Source organism: Haemaphysalis longicornis, unplaced genomic scaffold (genome assembly GCF_048455015.1).
Source record: "Haemaphysalis longicornis isolate Haplotype H1 unplaced genomic scaffold, Haemaphysalis longicornis Haplotype H1 scaffold_10, whole genome shotgun sequence".
Lineage (NCBI taxonomy): Eukaryota > Metazoa > Arthropoda > Arachnida > Ixodida > Ixodidae > Haemaphysalis > Haemaphysalis longicornis.
This window is the reverse complement of record NW_027526204.1, coordinates 136,820,399-136,842,407: the sequence shown is the minus strand read 5'-3', so window position 1 is coordinate 136,842,407 and position 22,009 is coordinate 136,820,399. Positions and strand designations below refer to the sequence as shown.

The 22,009-nt window shown below is 47.4% G+C and overlaps 1 protein-coding gene across 1 annotated transcript in view; it reads left to right on the top strand.

The window, feature by feature from the left end:
* The window catches only part of LOC144159409 (acid sphingomyelinase-like phosphodiesterase 3b), a 30,667-nt gene extending 8,866 nt beyond the window's left edge, over positions 1–21,801 (top strand). The window contains exons 3-7 of the mRNA XM_077690880.1: positions 2,412–2,656; positions 9,366–9,526; positions 13,752–13,944; positions 15,960–16,156; positions 19,889–21,801. Coding sequence (XP_077547006.1) covers positions 2,412–2,656; positions 9,366–9,526; positions 13,752–13,944; positions 15,960–16,156; positions 19,889–20,314 — 1,222 coding nt within the window. The 3' untranslated portion in view covers positions 20,315–21,801. The remainder of the gene's footprint in view (positions 1–2,411; positions 2,657–9,365; positions 9,527–13,751; positions 13,945–15,959; positions 16,157–19,888) is intronic.
* The last annotated feature ends 208 nt before the right edge of the window (positions 21,802–22,009 follow it).

Genomic DNA, 22,009 nt, shown 5'->3' with positions numbered 1-22,009 from the left:
CAATCGTCACAGCACACCTGGCAAACACCGCGCAGCTGTAACAGGCCGCTCCATGCTTGTGAATGTTTACGGCGGCGCGTTCGAGCGATCGAACGTCAGAAGTGAAATTCGGCTTGCAGCTCGTGAGGGTGCTTCGTAATAAGGTGATCGAAGTCTCGCCTTGCTTTGAACAGCGACAGCGGCAGTACTTCCACGATACGAAGCTTGGAGCGCAACGCTGGCGAACAATCTTGTACGGCGCCTTCGGCGACGGCGCTCGCCTCCATCTCCACTGGCAGCCAGCCGGAGCCACTAAATGCTACCGCGGGCCTGAGAGTAGTGCTTTTTCCATAATGCATTGCGCGGGAGGAGCCCGAGGAGAGGAGAATGCGGCGTCAGAGGAGGTTGGCTTGCCAAAGCTGTGCCGCCTGACGTCATGCTCCCTCCTAACATTTTCTTCCTCCATGAGGGCCACGCACCACGGTCACCATTGGTGGACCGCACTGGCTGCGTCACCAGTGCCACGCGCCAGGAGATCGAACACGACCGCGCGCCTGGGCGGCCGCATGTCTGCACCGCTCCCACTCCTGGCCGGTGCTATGCTCTCTCCATTAAAATGTAGGAGGCCACCGCACCCTACCGAGTCTGCTTCCTACAAGTGGTGACCCGGAGGTTCCCCGCCATATACCCGGCCAGCGGCACACCGACATGGCGACGTGGGGGGACCAGTAGCCAGAGGGTAGCCTCGAACTTGAAGAACCATCCTCTGACGTGGCGTGCGTCAAAAAGTGAAAAAATTCAGCGAATCGCCAATAATACTTGGCAATAATCTGGCGAAGTGTGAAAATGGGGGACAATTCAACTGGAAGCGACCAATTTTCTGTTCTTGTCTCGCTGTCTAACTCCATTTGAGGACAAAACTGGCGTGTCGGCGTTCAGATTGTTAGCGACGAAGATAAACAACAGAGTCAATGATAATCGCATGTAAATATTTGGGGCCCCGGGCCGTGTATGCGGCTGTGTTATGTTATGTTATGCAAATATAGAAGCACACATTTCTGCAGGCAGCGGGCGTGCGATTTGTTGATTGTTTTGCGCCCTTTAATAGCGCTTAATTTGTTTATTTGACGCAATGTCTCACCTACTCGCTAGTATACATGTACTGTGCTGTTCGTAAATCGTGCGGCGTAAAACGTTATGCAAGGATCATTTAGTTTGCGAAAATACAAAGCAAAATTTCCACTCGTTTTCATGGCGGTGCCAGGCCAGCAGTGTCAGCTGAGTCGGCTGCGCAAATTGGGTTTGCTTGCATGCTCCCGCTGAACAACCTTTTGCAGTTACCTCAGGCTATAGGATGAGCAGTGCTCCGTGTTTATGCTACTCGTGAACTTCCCTTTGTCGACTGCATGCAAGAAGAAAGAACGGTAATCGTCGTCAGGAAGTTAGACCACCCAACCTGGTGATACTGTCCCAAGCCGCGACGACCGCGACAGCTCGCTGAAAAGAAAGCCGATAAATCGGCTTGTTTGAGTGGATATTATTTTGTTTAGCCTCTACAACTACTTGAAGGGCTTTTTCATACAGTATGCAGTCATTTAAACGCGCCACAAAGCGATTAAACTAGGTACAACCAAGTTTCACTCTGCCGAGTAATTGAAAACGAATGGAGGGCGGCGAGGGTCGTCTGCTTTTGTACTACCCAGAGGCGTCGGCCACTAGGGGCGCTGCATGTCGCCAAAACTCCAGCGCGGGAGGCCTATTGCTGTGCAGCTTAAACAACCATAGTGTGCCCAGCACCAACAGCAGTGTGCATCAAGACTTCTATGTTTACGTGAATTTTCGTAGCGGTCATTGTTCAATCCATTATTGTTACTGCTATAAAATGATTATGCATTACACTTAGGCAAAAACAGCTCATTCTACAAGCTCATAAGCCTTGCGTAAGTTGCGTTAGATTTTGTCTGCCTCAGCCAATTGCACGGCTGTGCATCTGACGTCATATGTTCTGTTGTGGGAAATGAGCTAGTGGGTCGCATGGCCATTCCCTTTTTTCCTAATTATAGAGCTTTTTGGAGTGAAGTCGGCGTTACAAGTGGTGTCAGCATGGTTCTAATGAGGCAATCTTTTGAATGAACCAAACTTATGTTTTGTCTGCATGGCCCCTTTAAGCGAGCACATGGGAAGCAGGCCTCTTCTTGAGATTCCTGTTGCTTTTTTGTGTGTGTGTGTGAAAATGAAGTTATTTTTCTATACCCACAGTTCCTATTCCTGTTCATTAATAAGCATTTCCGAAGGAGTTGGGGGCGTTTGAGAGGCATGGAAGGGAGGGGGAGGGATATTGTGACACCATGCAAGGAATGCCCACCATTACCCTGGCCATGCGAAGTGATATTCTTCTCCGGTGCTCCTTCCGTGCCCGGTTCCCCCTGCAGAGACAACATGCCCCATGTGGAAGGCGTCACGTGGGCCAACCTGTACAATCAGACACGCTGGATCATGGAGCTGCTGTGGCGGAGGGCGCGTCGCCACGATGCCACGGTCGTGCCCACCCTGGGCAACCACGACTGGGTGCCTGCCAACGCCATGGTATCCAACGGGACCGCCTACCGGGCCTTCCTCACCCAGGGTGGACTGAACCAGCTGCTCCCCATGGACGCCTGGGCCACCTTCGAGCGCGGTAAGACAGACACTGTTTTTCACTGGAAGGGGGCTATTCCACGCAGAAGTTTGGGATAGTTGGTGATGGAACTTCAGCACGGGACAAAGTGTGGAAAAAAAAAAAGGGGGGCACGAGAAGGAAGACTAGCGCCCATGCTGTGTAAGGGTTCCTTCTTGCGTCCCTGTTATTTTTTCACACTTTTTACCGCGTGGGAGGGGCATGGGTCATAAACTGGTGTTGCCTTGCGTGTCGTTGTTGGGAGTTTGACATCGTGTGGGAAGGATTTTCTGTCACCAGTGATGGGGAAACGTCACTTTTCTTCGTGAAGACGATCCGAAATGCGCAGTCTGAAATCGAGAAACGGCTGCACTGCATGCGTGAGCCCCAAGAGTGTGAACTTTGGTCTTTCATACATCAAAGACTGTTGTATGTGGATTACAGTCCAGTCCACTTATAACAACATCCAAGTGCCAAGGAAATCCAATCATTATAACTGGAGACCGGAACTTTAGGTATGAAAAATCAAGGTTTTAGGCGCCTTTAATAGACATTGAAGAGTGCCATTTAGGCAAATATAGGCAACAAATACTGTAGTTCAAGCACATGTAGGATCAATTCATACAGTCTAATTCCTCTACAACGAAGTCCGCTTCAACGAAATATTTCAAATTCCTCGTCAGCTAGCCATAGAAGTCAATGCAACAAAGTCCTTGTCACAACGAACCATCTGTTTGGCTTGCTTTCGCTTTTATGAAATTTTCACTCATCGTGGCTTGGTTTGAACATTTGTTTCACAATAAAATAGGCATAACGCTAGCTATCTGCAACTTTTTACACATTCAAGGCGCTTAGTTTCTCCGAAAACGTGGGCCGCACGCTCACACCACCACCCAAAACAAAAACAAGCTCATAGGTGGACGCCATTGTCTGCTGGTGATAACGATGTGGCTGGCCGTCTTTACATGAGGCGCAGGCCCACTGGGCCCGGTTCGCCAAGCTGGAGCTACAGCCAATCCGTATCCAGTTGAAATCGCGCGAATGTGCTCTGCTGCGGGCGCGTCGTCATCATGTATGCGTTGTGAGCAGCTGTCATTGCAGTTTTCCTTCTACAATTCTTCAAAGTCAAATGCAGAAATAATGTTCTTGTTTAGTCTTGAACCAGTGTAGACACGAGCGCGCGCTGGCGATGGGGGGCTTCCATGGAGGATAAGATAGTGGCACCTCTCCTGCCTGCCACGAGCGAGACGTGGGGCTTCCGACAGCCAAGCAGTGCTAGTAATAAGGTCGGTAGATAAGCCTTGTTGTGCAGTAATATGTTTTGCGACTGCATTTCTTCAACCGCCCCCTCCCATAATGCGCTCTATACGTGCAGGCAAAGACAGTTAACCATTTGTACGTTTCTTATCCAAATAAGCACAGCGCAATTGTGCATCAACCCTTTTTCTAAACATTGCATTATGCTGTCAATGATTAGGATAATATATGGGGCTATTTTCTTGCCCTTCCGAGGTGTGTTGGGGCAGATTTCGCCTCAACGAATTTCCGCTTCAACGAAATTTTTTCGCGTGTCCCGTCAATTTTGTTGTAGCGGGATTCGACTATGCGGTGGAGGAAGCCGTTCAACAAGTACAGCCGCACGCCCGAGATGAAATAAGACTTAAATCGATTGGCCTCCTATCGAAATTGCCGCTTAAAATGGGAAAAAATTTGACCGCAGAGGAAAACCGAGCACTCCAGGAACTTCGAAAAGACGAAAGCATTGTCATACTACCGGCCAACAAGGGCAACTCGACGGTGGTGTTAGACCGCCAGGACTACGACCGGAAGGTTTCGGCTCTCTTGGATGGAAACGCGTATACGAAGTTAAAGAGGGATCCTACAAACCAAACGCAGACGCAGCTGAACAAGTTACTCGCGGCGATTTTCAAGAACCACCCGGAACAAAAAATTCTATACCTTCGCTTGATCTGTCGAAACGGCTCCGCACCAAGTTTCTACGGATTACCGAAGATCCACAAACCTGGCATCCCCCTTCGCCCGATCGTAGACTTCACATCATCCCCGTGCCGAGCGCTTTCAAATTTCTTGCACCGCATCCTCGCCCCCCTCGCCGGGAAGACGGCGACTCATGTACGCAACTCCAGCCACTTCGTGCAACTTGCGTCACAGGTGTGCATTGACGAAGACGAGAGCCTGGTCTCGTTCGACGTCGTGTCATTGTTCACTAGTGTTCCTGTACCGCTGGCTGTATCCGCGGCCCGAACTGCCCTCGAGAATGACGCAACCCTAGAAGAAAGGACGCCGCTCACTGCTGATGAGATATGCCGCCTACTGGAGTTCTGCTTGGCCAGCACATATTTTTCGCATAATGGACAAATTTTCAAACAACAAACTGGAACCGCAATGGGAGCCGCCATCTCTGTAACAATGGCTAACTTGACGATGGAACACGTGGAAGGGAAGGCTCTGAGCTCCTTCCGACCGCAACCTAAACTTTTTCTTCGGTATGTAGACGACTGCTTCTGCATAGTGAAGACCTCCGCAGTTGACAGCCTGAAAAAACGCCTAAATTCCGTTCACCCCGCCATCCAGTTCACGGTTGAATGTGAACGAGACGGCTCCATTCCCTTTCTTGACGCCCAAGTGACAAGAGGAGGCAGGGGCCTGGTGTTCTCCGTTCACAGGAAGCCGACGCACAGCGGCCGCTACCTTCATTTTAATTCGGCCCACCCTGCTAACCACAAAGCCTCAGTTGTGTCGTCTCTAATTAACAGAGCTGATGCAATTTGCTCGTCCGAATCAGAACGTAAGAAAGAAGTAAGCCGTGTATTTGCGGACCTCAAGAAAAACGGCTACCCGAAAAAGTTCATTCACTCCGTAACCCGCCGCAAAGAGCAGAAGAGGGTGACAAACTCTTCAAGAACTTCAACCGCCGGACCCCTGAAACGCGTGCCGGTGCCGTATATCCCCGGAACGAGCGAGGCCTTGGCCCGCATTTTCAAAGGGGTAGGAGTACACATAGCGCACAAGCCTTCGACAACTATAGGCCGCTTAATCCCTCGCCCCAAAGACCGGACGACAATAGAGAAGGCACCCGGGGTCGTCTACCGCATTCCGTGCGCGGGGTGCAACGCCTCGTACATCGGTGAAACCAAAAACCTGCCGGAGAGGATTAGGCAACACAAGAACGACGTCCGGAAGCAGAATAGAGTTCGCAGCGCAGTCGCCGAACACTGTGAAATGGCCGACCACAAAATTTACTTTTCCGGAACGGCCATCCTCGAAAGGGAAACGAACTGGAGGAGGCGGCTTTTCCTCGAATCGTGGCATATTCAACGCACACCTGGGAATGTTAATCGCTCGCTTGGCACTCTCCCCTCGGTGTACACACACGGATTACGTGCCGCAGCGAGGGGCTTTGTGCGAGGCCAGCAAATGTGAGACTATAAGATGGAGCTGCAGCGTGGCCACTGTCACCCCTGAAGAAGAAGCCGAGCCGGCTTCGAAACGTCGGGTTTTTTGCCTTTTTGCATTGTATTGGTTGGAGCCTAATTAAATCTCAGTTCAGTATCCAGATGCTCTTGCAAGATATGATGTCAGGAGCTCCCGCCTCCTAAGGATCTTCTGCGTCAAGTGCGATGGCGGCGACAGAAGTTCGTGACCCATCGCTCTCGTTGTGGGACGAAAGTGATGCCAGGCAACAAAAGCGACAGCAATCGCGTCGCTTTCGTCACTTTTGGTTGCTTTTGTCGCAAGTGTGAACAGGCCTTTAGTTAAAGGGGCGCCTAAGCTCTCAGCTGTGGAAATTCTTTCTGCTAAGAGTGCGAAACAAGCACACGAATATGCCAATTCATGTTCTAGCGTCGTGTAAATAATTTGGGCTGCAATGCTTTTGTCAACTGCAAAGCTGTTAATATCACCAGCGAGTGTTTTTGTAGTAGTTTTTCGCTCTTTTCCGAGGGGCAGCAAGGGCTGACGGCTTGCACGATGTGGCGGCTTGAGCACAGTTTGCGTTTCTCGACGTGTTTGGCACGCTCACGCATTTTTGTCACAAATGGCGTGCGACAAGCACCCAGTTGTGGGTATCTGAAGCGAGAACAGTCCTTCCAGAAAATTGAGTCGAAAAACCAAGAGAGGCATGTATAACACAAAAAGGCATTTTTACACACTAAAAAGTCCATTTAGGCCTATACAGTCAAAACAGGCACCAAAAATCCCATATAATCGAAATAGGCACTTGTAGGCACAATAAACTATTGCTTAAAATGCTCCCCTTTCCTTTGTTTTTGTTCATGCTTTTACGGTAAAACCTGAATCTAACGAACTTCAATGTAACGAAACCCTCGATGTAACGAACCACAGAATTTTTTGTAACGTAAAGTATTTTCACCCTCTGTGTAACGAAGTCCCGTCTGCCGAAATTTCAATGTAACCAAGTTTCATGGACAACTAGGCATGGACAAGTTTCATGGACAACGATCGCCACATTTTCGTTTGCAGGAACCGCTTCATGCGGTTAACACTTCATTTTAACTGCGAATTTCAATGTAGCGAAATTTCAATGTAATGAAGTAAATTACAAATTTTACGAACTTCGTTACATCGAGGTTTAACTGTAATATGTTAAATAGGCTTAATACGGACTCGACGGGAAATTAGGCTAAAGTTCTGGTCTCTAGTTATATAACCGGTAATTGTTATTTTTTTATTTATGTATCTATCTATCTATTTATTTTTATTTATTTTTTATTTTTTATTTATTTTGTTTATTTGTTTGTTTAGTTATTTATTTTCTTTCTTTCTTTATTTATTTGTATAAGTGCCCACAAACAGCATGATGCCTTTGCCGTGGTGCACAGAAGAAACAAAGGAAAGGAGCGGAAAAGAAAATAGAGAAATGAGCATGAGAAATGAAAATATCATCATTGGAACAAACATTACATGGCTGACTCTTGTGATTCCACAACACAATAGAACACGCTCAGGAGATGTGTACAATAAGTGGGTTCCGAAAAAAAAAAGATGATACAAATCTCAAAACATTTTAGTATATTCGCATACAAGCAACGTCATGCTACTAATTATTTGCAGAAAAGAAGCCATAGTCACTTAGCTTTGTCTGCTGCATGCGAAGCTGGCACACATCTTTTCCAAGAACATCTATAAGTGCTTCACCTAGCTGAGCGAAAGTGGCGAAAGGTCCTTGGCGAAAATGATGTCCCTGAGGGACTGTATCATGCATTAAGCCTCCTGGGAAATCACTACCTGACTGACAGCACGTATCTGCGCAACGAACGCCTCTTCTGTGAGGCACTCGGATGTTTCCAAAACATCGTCCCTTCCTTGGAAAAAAAGAGGTAGTTGAAAAGGCACCCAGTAAAATTCAAAGCGGTGCACACGTGACACAACGAGTGAATGTGCGAGCGGGCGCAGGGCCAATGCCAGAACGGCGGTGCCGGCAGTGGGGTTTGGAAGGAAAACTGCTCCCCTCCTCCCCTCGCTTCCTCTCAAGCAGCGCAGTCAACTCGTTTGCTGAGGGGTGGAAGAAATGCGAGGTGCATTGCAGCTTGTGTGGTCGGTACGGAGAGCCAGCGGCAATTTGCATTTTTGGTGCACACGGTAATCGGATTCAGTTATTATATCCAATATCGTGGCACTGGAGCATTGTAATGAGTGGTTTATTTTACCATGGAAAAAGTGGACGGTACCATAGTCCATTGTCACACTTGATATGTTGTTATAAACGGTATCATTATAAGTGGACTCGACTGTATTTATTTTCAGAAGACATATTGTTGGCATTTGTCTACATAACTTGTATTATAGATTTTTTTTAGGATTTGTTCTTGCAAAAAACTTGTGTGAATTGATGCAAACATTAAATCTCTGCAAAACTTTTTAATTTGTGCATTTTTTATGGAAACTATTTATCGAAGGTTGTCTGATGATTGATATCATTTGAAAGAACATTCATTTGTCTACATTTTAGCATTATGCAATATACTAGACTGTCATTTCAGCCAAAGTAGTGTTTTTCATCAACCGCTGAAGAACAAGCGTTGTGGGAACGAGTTAAAGGAGCCGTGAAGACAAAATACAAGTTGGATTTATTAGAAAGACTGCTTAGTCCCGATAACAATGATACCAATATCATCGCAATCTTCGAATAAATAACGGAGATATTGAAGAAAACGTGCGAAGCAGTCGCGACCCCCTAGCCAATTTCCCGCAACTTTTCTATAATGTCAAGGAACCTTGTTTGTGCGATTGACGGCCGCTTAACTGACCTGTCGCCACGACACATGACTGGACGTCTGTAATGGGGCCTCTAGTTCCATTTGACCGCATCACTTGAATGCTAACGCGCAGTTAACGCACTGAAAATTACGTTTTATTGTTGGCCCGTATGACGTCATTCTCGCTCATAACACGTCACTGTGGCACAAAATTTGAAAGTTTTGAAATACTTCTGGCTTTTTTTTTACGTTAAAAAAGAAACATCTTTTGTGGCTGAAATGGAGCTGAGTGAGATACTGAATCCTAGTTCTTTCAAATTAAACGAAGTTGTATTTTCTCTTCGTGGCTTCTTTGATGCGGCGTGGTTATGTGCATTGGCCACGCCGGTGGCTGGTAGTAGTTGTTGCCTTTTGTCTTGTCACCTCTCTGCCCCTCTGGCCTGACCCCCGAGCGAGAAGAGCCCGGTTGTAACAATGTTTCGTGGGCCCAGGCGGCTACTACAGCTTTCCCCTGTCCAAGAGCATTCGGCTGGTGTGCCTCAACACCATCCTGTGGTACACGGCCAACAAGGGTCCGCGACCGGCTCCCGATGACCCCCAGATGGCCTGGCTGCAGGACCAGCTGGAAGACGCAAAGCGGCAGGGCCAGAAGGTGCTGTCTGCTTCACTGAGCGCCTACGCACTTTGTGATTTTTGTTTTGTTTTGTTTTGTGCGAGTCCCAATACTCACACAGGTGATACTGGCAAACCCCCAGGTTTTTTTTTTCTTTTTTCATGCAAGTCCCGAACTGTCACATTGTTACATACCCGCAGGGCAGGACCGATTCACATGGCGGCATATGGGAACACATTTCCTGGGTTTTCTGTTTCGTGCGAGTCCCAAAGTTCACATAGTGCGACCGTCATTATTGTTGGTAACTTTATTGTTGGCATTGGCACAGTAATGTTGGCTTTTGTCTCGGAAGACTTCGGACATGGGCACAACAACCCCAATCAGCCAGCTGCAGGGCACAGAGCGATTTTGGATTGAATGACCTTATCACTACCAGTACTGTAGAGCAGTGAAGCGTTGCATGCTTCCATAAGCAGGTGTAGTGGTTTCACAACAGCTCCACTGGACATCCGTCTTTGCAGGGTCAGGGTGCTGCGTAATTTTTTTCTATTGAAGTTTTGTGGCCTGTTTTAAGGCCTAGGACGAAAAAATCGGCCATGGCTAGTGTAGATTTGCACACATCTGGGAACATCAGAAAAAACATGCCGTTTTTACTCCAGAGCCGTGCCCAAACAAAGGTCAGGGGTTAGACAGCTGCACTTATTGCGCAGTTTTGATACAAATTTGTTTTCTTGCACCATGCTGCTCCAAAAGCTTGAATATTGCAATAATTACACCAAACTGCTCCAAAACAGTCTGAGAGCAAGGAATTAATGCTCCCGTCAGTTTTAGTGAGGGAAAATACTTACCGAAGGCATAATTTTCCAGCACTTCCTAGGTGGTGCTGTTTGTAAAGGTTTAATTGATTGATCATTCAATAAATAAAAACGCATAAAATTGCCCTCGAGATAGTTTTTTTTTCGAAAGTCACAATGTCGGGTTGCACATGTTATATTCTGTGAGTTTTTAAAGATTTCCCATCGAAAACCTTTGCAAAGTCCTGTAGAAAAAATACTTATGTGTACTGAGGCAACAAACTCGTTGTGCAAGTTGATGAAAAAACGGCGATTTTTGTACCGCTGCATCTCCGGAACGACATTACAGGGCGCCGCCATCTTGGTGAGGTGAAGATCGGAAAACATGGCCGCCGGGCGAAGCAGTTGCTCGTGGTTAAGGCAGAGGGCTCTTCGCTGATTTCTACTGTGGTTTTGGTTAATGGGGGTGGCTGGGTTTACATTTATTTGTTTGATCTGTTGTGGGAAGTTGCGCGGCTCGAAAGACAACAATGTGATGCCCATGTATTCGCCATGTTTCGGCGTTGAGTGTGAGGCGCGGGGTGTGCTTGAAGTGAAATTTCGGACTCATTGCGGTGTTAGAAAACGCTGAATTATTGCTGCCTTTAACAGCGAGCTTGTAAGTGGTGGGAATGGGATGATCGACACTGCAAAAGTGGCGACGCAGGCTACATCGCCGCAAAATGTTCAAGCAGTGTCCGATAGCGGGACGGGCTATTATTGCACGCTGGTGATAATGGTTCACCTATCTGGAGTGAAATTAAGCCAAAAGGGAGGTGGCTAAATGTACCAACGTTGCTCAAATTACGACCATAGTAAACGTGCACTTTGGGGATTGAAATGGGAGGTCTGGTGGGGTGCGACGACTGTCACCTTGCTTTGCCCAACTTTTGCCGTGGCTCTACACTTGTGCTTAAAGCCTAGTCTGGGATTACGAAAATAATAATTTCGGCATTTACATGATAATAAAAATGCCTTGCAATTGCTTAGTTTTTCAATCCGATATTTTCAACAGCACTCCACGCTATCTACCGCATTTTCCAGTCTATAAGTCGCACCTTTGTATACGTCTCACCCCTCCTCAAAACGAAAGTTAAAAAAAAAAAAACTTATATAAGTCGCACCGGTGTGCTAGACGCACTTGTTAATTAGGTAAACTCGTAGAGGATCAGTTCTTTAGAAAGTGCGGCGAAAGGCGGCAGCGCCGCCTCTGAACGCATCCCGTGGTAAGCAGTGCTAGAGACATACATCTACCGTCCGAAGTCTAGACAGAACTAACTTCTTAAAAATGGTTTACTGGTACACACAGATGGCATGTACTTACTGACAGTGTGTAGGCAAAACCATCGACGCCTTCTTCCTCCGATTCGCTAACAAATAATTCAGCCACTTCAAATGGGAGTTCCGCCGGCGCATCGCTGTTGTCCACCGCCTTCGGCTTATAGCTCGAACACCCACGTGCTCAGACGATTCTCGAGTTATGGCCAGTGTGCTTTCTTGCTGTGGTTGGCCTCCTTTGTCGATTTAATAGTCTGGAGCCCGCCGGTGGCTTTGCGCCAGTCCCGTATAATTTTCTCACTAGCCTCGAACTGCCTTCCCGCAGCCTGGTTTCTTTGTTCTTGTGCAAATGCAACTGCACGTAGCTTGAACTTTGCATCGTAACTTAACTTTTTCGCCTCGTACGTGGCGTCATGGTTAGCGAGAACTAGAACACGACGGATGCTACACATGTGAAGAACGCCGGAGTGATCAGCGCAGTAAAGGTGTCATGGCGGACGAAAGTGATGCGAACGGAAGCGGCCCGAAAATTGAAACTTGTTATCAACGAGTTGTCATTTTAAAAATTAACAGCACACTTACTTCCTTCAGAGTAAAACTGTTTGTAATTTATAAGTTGCATTTTGCTACTTTGAATTTATTCTGAACTGTAGTTACTGTGTGTGGCAGAAGGTGGTGCACGATTGTTGCAGGCCATTATCATTATGTTTTTAACCAGAAAAAGCAGCAAATTGTTTGGTTCAGTGTCCCGAAGCGACATACGGGCTATGAGAAGTGCCGTAGCGTTGAGCTTCTGATTCATTTAGACCATAGAGCTCTGTCTCTTAACGTGCGCTGACATCTCACAGCACACAGGCACCATTTCGAGTGCGGACCACGCGCAGCGGCCACGAACCGGATTTATTCCATACATAAGACGCACCAATAAAAATTTCAGAAAAAAACCACGACCTATACACTGGAAAATACGATATCCACAGAGCCTAAGAATTTAAAAATGGTTTGTAAAAAGGTAGTGCAGTTTGTACCTTGTGATACTCTGGCAGAAAAAGCTTTATTGGAAGGCTATTTCAGTGCTATGCATGTTCAAAACCGATTACAAAGTGCACTCCCCCCCCCCACCCTTTTGAGTTGCCAAAAATTTGATTTTTTAGGTTCCTAAGGTGACTTAAAGGAGCACTGACACCAATTTTTGGCGTTACTATTATTGCACAGTTCGCTTCCTTCACTCAACAGAATACCCTGGCTGAAATATGAGCGGCCTGCGACGCGAAGAACATAGTTCAATTGGATCTCATTTATCGCGCCGACGGAGCAGCGCGCGGAGCGGCACTCAGCAAATGGAGATCAGCGTGACATCACCCCGTGAAGCCAAAAGAAGTGACGCGACAGCGCTCGTCAAAAACTCGTGACTTCACTTCACGCGCGTGGCCCCACGAGCGGCAAGCGGGCGCAACACCCTCTCAAGCGGGCGCCGGTGACGTCCGCAGGGAGTTTGTCATATGCGCCGTTCGGGATGAAAGCGGGGGAATTTGAAAGAAACGATTTTCAGGTTCGTCACACCATTAAGCATCGATAAAAGCAATAAAAGTGTAACAAAATTTTCGTGTCAGTGCTCCTTTAATAAATGTTCCTCTGCTAAAAATCCAGGTTCTTATGCTACAAAATCAAGGATTTCGCTGCTCCAGACTGCTCCCAAATCTTTTTCAGCTGTCTCACCCCTGAAAGGTGACTAATGGCACATATTCACATGGGTGATTGATAAAAGAAAATTGCAAGGCTACTTTACTACTAGCACTCGTGAGCGTAATGACCTGCTGCTGTGGCTCAGTGGCTGAGGCATGGGCTGCTGAGCCCAATGACATTGCAGGTTCAATCCCGACCACGGTGGCAGATTTTCACATGGAGGTGAAAAGCGAAAACACCCACGTGTCAAGATTTCTGCGCACTCAAAAGATCCCCAGGTGGTCAAAATTTATCCGGAGCCTTTCCATCGCCCACAGACTCGCCCACATGGAGGGTGTGCCGCTCTTCAGTTGTAGTAGGTTTCCGCTAGCTCTCTTGCTACTATGGACAGGCCCCACGCTGTCACCATTGAGTTGTGCTAAATGAGTGCCGCATAGGTGACGTGTTCCCCGTGCCCTACCCAACAGGTGTTCATCTCGGCGCACATTGGGCCAGGCTACTTTGCCCGTGCCTTGGTGGGCCAGTCGGCCACCATGGCATTCTACGAGGACATCAATGACAAGTACCAGGACCTCATCGCCCAGTACAAGGACGTCGTGACCGGGCAGTTTTTCGGGCACCAGCACAACAATGCCTTTGTCATTCTGTCAGACAAGACAGGTGAGTGCCGCTTTGCCTGCCGCCGCATTTTCTCGTTCTGCTTTTTGATCTGTACTGCAATACGGTGTTATAGATATATGTGGGAAATATGCTCAGATTGTTAGTCTGTACTGTGTGGTGGGCATTGCTCTTTGTTCGTCTTGTCGTTAGTGCAAATTTTTTTATTCAGTTTTCAGTGCCTGGTGAAGGGGCCTTTAAATAAATAAATAAATAAATAAATAAACGAAGATGAGTTTTGCCAAACTTGACAAATTATCGTGTTGAAAAGTGCATCGGTGATAATATATGTCTTCTTGCTTTTGGCATATTCTACATGATTAAATAACTACTGCTGCTGCTAAGTGGTGGAGACACATTCGTATTTGCAGTTCTGAGATCTACTGATGCTGGACAATGGTGTCTCTTTACTGGCAATGGCCTGTGCAGCATTATTGCGTGCACGTGAAGTTTTTACGTTTGTTTTTAAGCTTAAAACTGTTCGCGGAGTGTTTACAACAACAAAGTTTCCATGGCAACAAATTTTTACGCTGTCAGTGTAGCGTGTTTTGGCTTTGTTTCAATTTGGTGCCCTTCTAGAGCTATGCAAGTACACATCTTGGTGACCACAGTTGCCGTCAGTTACTCCCGTCATCGTGAGGTTGCCGGCACACATCAAAATGGTCAACTGAGTCGAAGTTCCGTCAATACAGCTAGCTTAAAAGAAGGAATTAAAACAGATGTTTGTTTGTCAAATGCTGGCTTTCCACAGCCTTTGAGGAGGACACCACCACAGAGATAGTGCCTCTGCCATCCAGAAGTAAATGCTGAGTTGGTATAGCAAGGTTCTTCTTTTTTCTACCTTTCCTAGTTTTTATACTTTCCCAAATTTTAAATCTGCTAAAATGGCGACTTTTGCTGGCGCATTTTCATGAAGAAAATAAGACTGCTCTCCTATAGCATAAGATTTGTCCGCTGTTTCCTTAGCTAGTGATACGTGTCCTAAAATACGCTGCTGCTGCATATACGAATTGGCCACATATGCCTATACTAGAGTTTTTGACATCTATATGTGCCTAACTGACACTTTTTAGTGCCTATCATAGGTACTACCCATAGGTACCGCAGTATCATAGATACTGCCTATCATAGATACTGCCTATCGTAGCGCCACCTTCTTGTGAAAGTGTCGTCTTCTTGTTTTTTAGGGGCGAAGCTCCTTAAGTCATGGGTCTGTCCATCCCTTGTGTCTCGTGGTACGTGACCGCTGCATGCTTTCGGAGATGTCGCAAAGTGGGCCGCGTTGCACGCGCAAGAACCGGCTGCAACCGGCAGCGCAAACTCGGCACCGGGAGCGCGAGCTTGTCTGTGTTCGCCAACGGAGGCGCGAGCGCACGTGCACTATGAGGGGGAGATCACGCAAGAGATCACGCCACGAACGCAGGCAGTCGTTCTCGGAGATCGAACGAGACGCAAGGACCTTTGCTCGCTTCCTCTCGTCTTGTTCGGGCACAAGTTCGCCCCAAATAGAAGTTCTTTCTTTACCTTTGTGTCCCATCCTACGTGACAAATTGTGGTGGAGGTGCGGGGTAGTCCTCGATGGTGTGGGGTCTTTCACCAGGTTTGGGCCTGGCAGCATGGACTCCGAAAATAAAAGTTGATTTGTACAATGTACGCACACAGTCTTACGTCTTTCTTAATGATGTAATGGGCGAACTTTCACGGGAGAGTTACGGTTACCGATGATCTCCCCCTCTCGAGCTTCGCCCCACTTATCATCATTCATTCCGTGGATATGGCGTGATTTTTTTTCCCTGTGTCCGTCTTTGTGATCACAAAAAGTGCAACTTACCTTCCAAAGCATGTTACACCAACTAGCGTAACATCAAGCTTTACTGAACTATCATAGGTGCAGAAAACCGCGACTGCTCGTGCCTAAAGTTCCAGTCTCTGGTCATCACTATCAGTGCTACCATCATCACCAAGTCACTGTCATGGTCAGGGTCATCATACAGTATTTGTGGCGGGCGGCTGCGCAGGAGTGCCGGTCGGCTCGACGCAGCTGGCGGGATCCGTGACTCCGTGGGGCAGCCATGACCCCGTGTACCGGACCTTGTCGGTGCCCACCAACCCGTCCATCCGGCTGTACACCTACCGCCGCTCCAGTGGCCAGCTGCTCGACTACACCGTCTACTACCTGGACTTGGTCAAGGCCAATGCTGCTGCTGCCGCCCAGGTGAGGGCTGCGGGAGCAGCGTCCAGGTAACTGTGCTCTTGTCGAGAGGCCAGGTAGCAGAAATTCCTGTTGTTGGGACCTATGTGTGGCTGTCTTTTGCATTTGTTTTATTATAGGAAACAAATATAAATAGTATAAATAGCTTATGCATGTGTGCAGTGTCATATTCTTTTGCTCTCAGTTGCTAGTGTTAGCACCCTTGTACTTTAATAAATGAAAAAAATCTAATAAAAGAAATGTCGACATCCTTTGGGTTCATACACTGGTATATACCAGGGTTGCGAACACTCGTATGCGTTAATTAAAGCTATATATTGACTGTCAAGAGCGTCAAGAGCTGTGCTCAGTGGCAGAGGCTTGTAAATGAAAGCAACATTTACAGTTTCTGAAGGCAGCAGCAAGACCTTTTTTGTGGGAAATGGTTCGAAGACAATTTTGGTTCCAAAAAAACGGAGCATACCCAATTCTAAACTTGAGCAATCTGAGTTCATGGAGAAAAAGTGTGCCGCTGTGGGCAAAAGGGAGCAAGTTTGAACTGACGGAATAAAGCAAAGATGGAGGCCTCTTTTGCACACTCCTGGGGTGTTTCTTTTGTACCTCGTTATAACGAAATTGAACAGGGGCCGTGATTTGCTCATTGTAACCAATAGTTCGTTATAGCTGTAGTGGGCATTTACTGCAAGCATTGTGCACTGTACTTGCCCAAAACAAATAGTAGGCGACATTGGGTCTCGCTGCATGGCAGTACACAACAAAATAAGTGCATTCCGGAGGTAAAAAAAAGAGGTCACACACCTAATTTATTGCAGTTCAAAATAAGTAACTCGTATTTCAAACAGACTTTGCTGCAAAAAAGTCCGTAATTGTACGTTGATGCATCTTTCTGATGCGAGCGATGGCTCAGACAGCTTCGTGCAGGATGTGACGGCTTTTATCATAGCCGCCTTCTAGTCTTGCATTCTTTCACTTTCGCTTACCGCCTGACTCAATCATGCAGCTCGAATCATGCAGCCTGTAGCACAATTAAAGATAAGACTGAACGCTCAAAAGAAAGAAAGCGCACAACTTAAACAATGCAGCTTCCGCGGCGCACAGTGGTGAATCACCACTAAGTTGCAGGCGTGCGCACCGCAGCTGTGCATGCTGCATGCAGGGGCTGCGTGCCGTGTGCAGCGAGTGGAAGCTGAGAATGGTTTTGCAGACGCAGTGGGCACAAGGCGCGCCATCTAGCTTTGCGTGAGTTGCAGGAGGGTGCATGGCAAGAGTTATGAACTGCTAAATACAGCTGTCGCATTACGCACTGTCTCAAATTCGCGTAGTGCACTGTTGTGAAATTGGCTCAGTTTTATTTCCTAACGAAAATCTGTTTGTTATATCCGTAAAGGGCAAATTTTACCTCGTTAAAGCGAATGCACTGCTTTCTATGGAAACTGTGAAGGGGAATTACGACTTGCTCGTTATATCCAGTATTTTGTTATTTCGTGGCGCGCTCGCATGGAACTGTTGACTCGCTGCCGCGTGCCACCAGAGAGCTGCCCCCCCCCCCCCCCCCCCCCCCCCCTCTCTCTCTCTCTCTCTCTCTCTCTCTCTCTCTCTCTCTCTCTCTCTCTCTCTCTCTCTCTCTCTCTCTCCCCCCCCCCCCTTGCTCCAACCTTATCTTGATTTGAGCAGGATGTGAAAGACGCTAGACAAGAAGGCGGCTGTGATAAACGCCGTCACCCTGTGCACGAAGCTGAACGAGCCATCATTCACATCAGAAAGATGCATCAGTCCAATTACGAACTTCTTTGCATCTAAGCCTGTTTGGCATACCAGTTGCGCATTCTGAACTGCAATAAAGTATGTGCGCAAATGTTCCCTTTTATCTCCAGAATGCTGTTACTTTGTTGTATACTGCCGTACGGTGTGATGAAATTTCGCCCGCTATTTGCTTCGGGCAAGTACAGTGACCAATATTTGCATAAAAATACCCGCTACGGCTATAATGAAATATTGGTTATAACAAGCAAATTGCGGTGTCCATTCAATTTTGTTATAACAAGGCTTAACTGTAACATGATGACACACACATGTTACTGCATGCCTAAAAAGCCACGTCGTCTAAGATTTCGGCAACTGCACGTGGCAGTTGATTCCAGTTAACAGATGTGCTCGGTACAAATGAATCGTGAAAGTACTTTGTATGACAAGATGGAATGCTTACTTTGAATCAGTGTTCAATGTGTGCTGACATGTCCGATGGATTGGCTAGTGGCCTACCCTTAGGAATGAAATTGCTGTGGTATATTTTGTGAAAAAAAATCCGGGGGCCATCACCACTAATGGGAGACCTGGGGTGTTTTAGTGTATTCTTGCCTCGTTGGTGTTTCTGCCCACGGAGATGAAACCGTTCAGGGGATAGAGGTATACAGCTTTGCTTAAAGCACGAAGCATTCTAGTGCCAGGCTTTGGAAAACGAGTGACCCGGTGTGTTCTTTTAGTACGCATTAAAATTGTAGTACGAGGCGTGGAGAAAACGAGCATCCTGGTGTTTTAGTACTGTGACTATGGCGACGACGACGATGACAGGAGATGCCGACAGCCCGAGAACCCTAAGCGGCTTTGCCCCTCATAGGCGCAAACGGGATATTTGCCTGCGGTGATCAAGTAGTTGCAGTGATAAAGTAGCTTTCATTGTGGTGAAGCTGGATGTACGATTATAATTCGAAAGCATGAAACGACATGAACGGTTGTGAACTGCCTCCAGTTCAATATTGAGCGATGCAATACCAGAATGCCATACAGCAGCCGCACATTCCAATTTTAAATGAACCAGTTTTATAGAGAATTAGTTTCAGTGAACCAGGTGAAGAATTAAAGTTCCTACGAATATATCCCAACGTATGGTTGGCATTACTTACAGATGTAGTGTTACTTGAGAAATGCGCAGGCTTTTACACTTGTTAAGGTTTAGTTTCATTTTCTATAATTCACACCAATGTGAAATACTGTCAATATCTGATTGCAGAATTCGAACGTCACCCGCCGCGGTGGCTCAGTGGCTAAGGCGTTGCGCTGCTGAGCACGAGGTCGCGGGTTCGATTCCCGGCCGCGGCGGCCGCTTTTCTGATGGAGGCGAAAAGCAAAAACGCCCGTGTGTACGAGATTTCGGCGCACGATAAAGATCCCCAGGTGGTCAAAATTAATCCGGAGCCCTCCACTACGGCGCGCCTCATCGCCTGCGTTGCGTCGGCGCGTTAAACCCTACAATCAAATCAATTCGAACATCGTCATTGTTACTTATTTGCCTGTAAATAATGCAGTCCTCGGCAAAAAGACTGACAGACGAGCTGATGCTAATTGGAAGGTCGCTTATAGAAATTAAAAATAGGAGAGGTCCCAGGACAGATCCTTGGGGTACACCTAAATGAACCGAAGAAACGTGTGAGTCTGTATTGTTCATTCTTACGAATTGATATGTTAGTCAAAAAGGAATGCTACTACGCAACTACTTTATGATCTAAGTTTAGTTTAGAAAGTCTAATAAACAGTACATCATGCGCAACCGAATCAAGCGCTTTCAAAAAATATAGGAATATGCAGTCTGTAAAGCATCCAAGATCAAAAGCAGAGTGTACATCATGGGGGAAACACACTTGCTAGGTCTCACAAGAAAACGTCTTTCTAAAGCCATGATGGGCGTCTAAAGCCAAGGCTCGGAGTACACACACATTTTATTTCCCACTAACGCAGCAAGAGGCCCACTGGGAGCAACTGTACACAGCAAGCAGCGAGTTCAAGGTGCCAGACCTGAGCACGGCCTCCATGGTGGAGCTGGCGCACCGCATCACCCTCTCGCCAGAGCTGCTCACGCGCTACATCAACCTCAGCTCCTGCCTCAAGGATGTTGGACCGTGTGACAAAGCGTGCCGCCAGACGCAGCTGTGCGCCATCCTGGGCGCCCGTCAAAGCTCACACCAAGAATGCCTCAAGGAGATGGGCAGCCAGCTGGAAGGCCAGCCCCACGGCCTTCTGCAAGATGCACACAGCACCACGACCGTGCGGGACGTCCTTGTGGGCCTGTCGGTGTCCATCGTGATAGTGGCCGGCATCGTGCTGCTTGTGCGGGCCAAGAGGGCCCAGATGATGCAGGGGCCCCGTTATGGGCGCTTCACGTGATCAGCGCACTGCGCTAGGCTGTCGAGTGGAATTGCGCCGCATTGCTGTCGCTCTTGCCTAGCTTGCCTTCTGCGTTGCCGTTACCGTGCCAGACCAAGCATAAACCCACGGGGCCCCTGGTCTTGCATTGCCCCCTCGTCTGCTTGCTGCTGCAACGTACTTGTTCCACGACCTGACCCAGTGCTTAGCTGTGAACGGGGGACACCGCCCAACTGTATATAGGCAGCACTGGATCGTGCCGGCTGAGAAGGGCTGGTTCTGCAATAGGACTGTGATAAACTGGACGACGATACAGCAAACTGACCTCTGCTCCATAGAGTTTCATACAATAACAACTAGAGAGGAATCTGGCGCTGCGATCGTCCGCCGCAGTGGGCGTGATGGGTAGTTCTGGATTCGGATTGGCACTCGATGGCTTGTTGACATTGCTATGGATTGAATCGTGCAGGCAGTTGCGTTTTCGTTTTGGACTTACATGAACGCATTTGCTTGCCTACGCGGGGTGTTGGAAGAAGCGTTAAAAAATACGTTTCTCCTTAAACTGCATGCCGCGTGTGCACTGACGCCGCCCTGGGCGGAATGTTTTACAACCAGAGTTGCGAATTGGGTGGGGTATCAATTCGTTGCCGGCACAGCGAGCACAAAAACACAAATGATGGTGCTGTGTGCGGCGAAGTTGTCTGCGAATTAAGGGTTGCAACGCTGTTCATTCGGCAGAAAAATGTATTTTCGAAGCCGATAACGGTTGACACCTCTTGTGCGAACGCCGGCGCCTACGGCGTAGTCCAGCAGTACTTGCGGCTGATAGGAACGCTGCTTGATGAATGTCACTAATTCAGGCTAGAATAACTTCTCCATAAAGTAATCGGTTTCTTTTTTAGGAGCAGAAAACTTTTCTTAATATTAAAAACTACAAGTGTCGAAACTTTTACGAGCAGCTGTTGGGGAATTCCGCGTCCCACTGTAATTGACTGCAAATGGCAAACGTATTCCGCAGAGCTCCTCAACTCCGCGTTTGCTTTCTATTTAAACGGGCCATTTTATTTCGCACAAAACCTGCTTTTGGTTACTAACTTTTTTGTTTGCCATGTAATTAGTAAACAGCGAACTGCGCAATAAAAGTTTTGTTAAAAAAAAACACAATTTGCGCAGCCTTAGGCCCGTTTCGATCCTATGCAATCCGGTTCCAGAACTACCCATCATTCCCATCGAAGCGCAAGTGCCGTCTCAGGGTTCGCACTGACACTGGCGCCAGTTTCCCCTCTAGTTATTATTGTATGAAACTCTATGCTCTGCTCTAGCTGTTGTGCCAGCCACAAAGGTCAGTACTGCTTCGCATCTTGCCTGTTTGTGGCATGCTTTTCTTCTTTGGAGTGTAAGCTTTATCGTTTTAAAAAGCCAGAAGCTCAGTTTCACTTGCACTGAAGACGTGTCTCGGGGTGCAGTTGAGGAAACAGATCCCTTGTATGGCATGCAACTACGATGATAATTGGCTTTCAATGTGCACGTTGCAATAGAGTAAACTCCTTGCTTTGGCAGTGGAATGATCAAAAAGTGTTTTTAAAGCTTTCAGCTGTTTCTATGTAAAAAGCCTCGTTGCTTGCAGTTTTCGTCTAAAAGTAGCCCAATTACCTAGTGGTGCAGCTTTTACAAATTTCGCTGTGGCAGTCTGATTGCTACCATGAGCAACGTTTT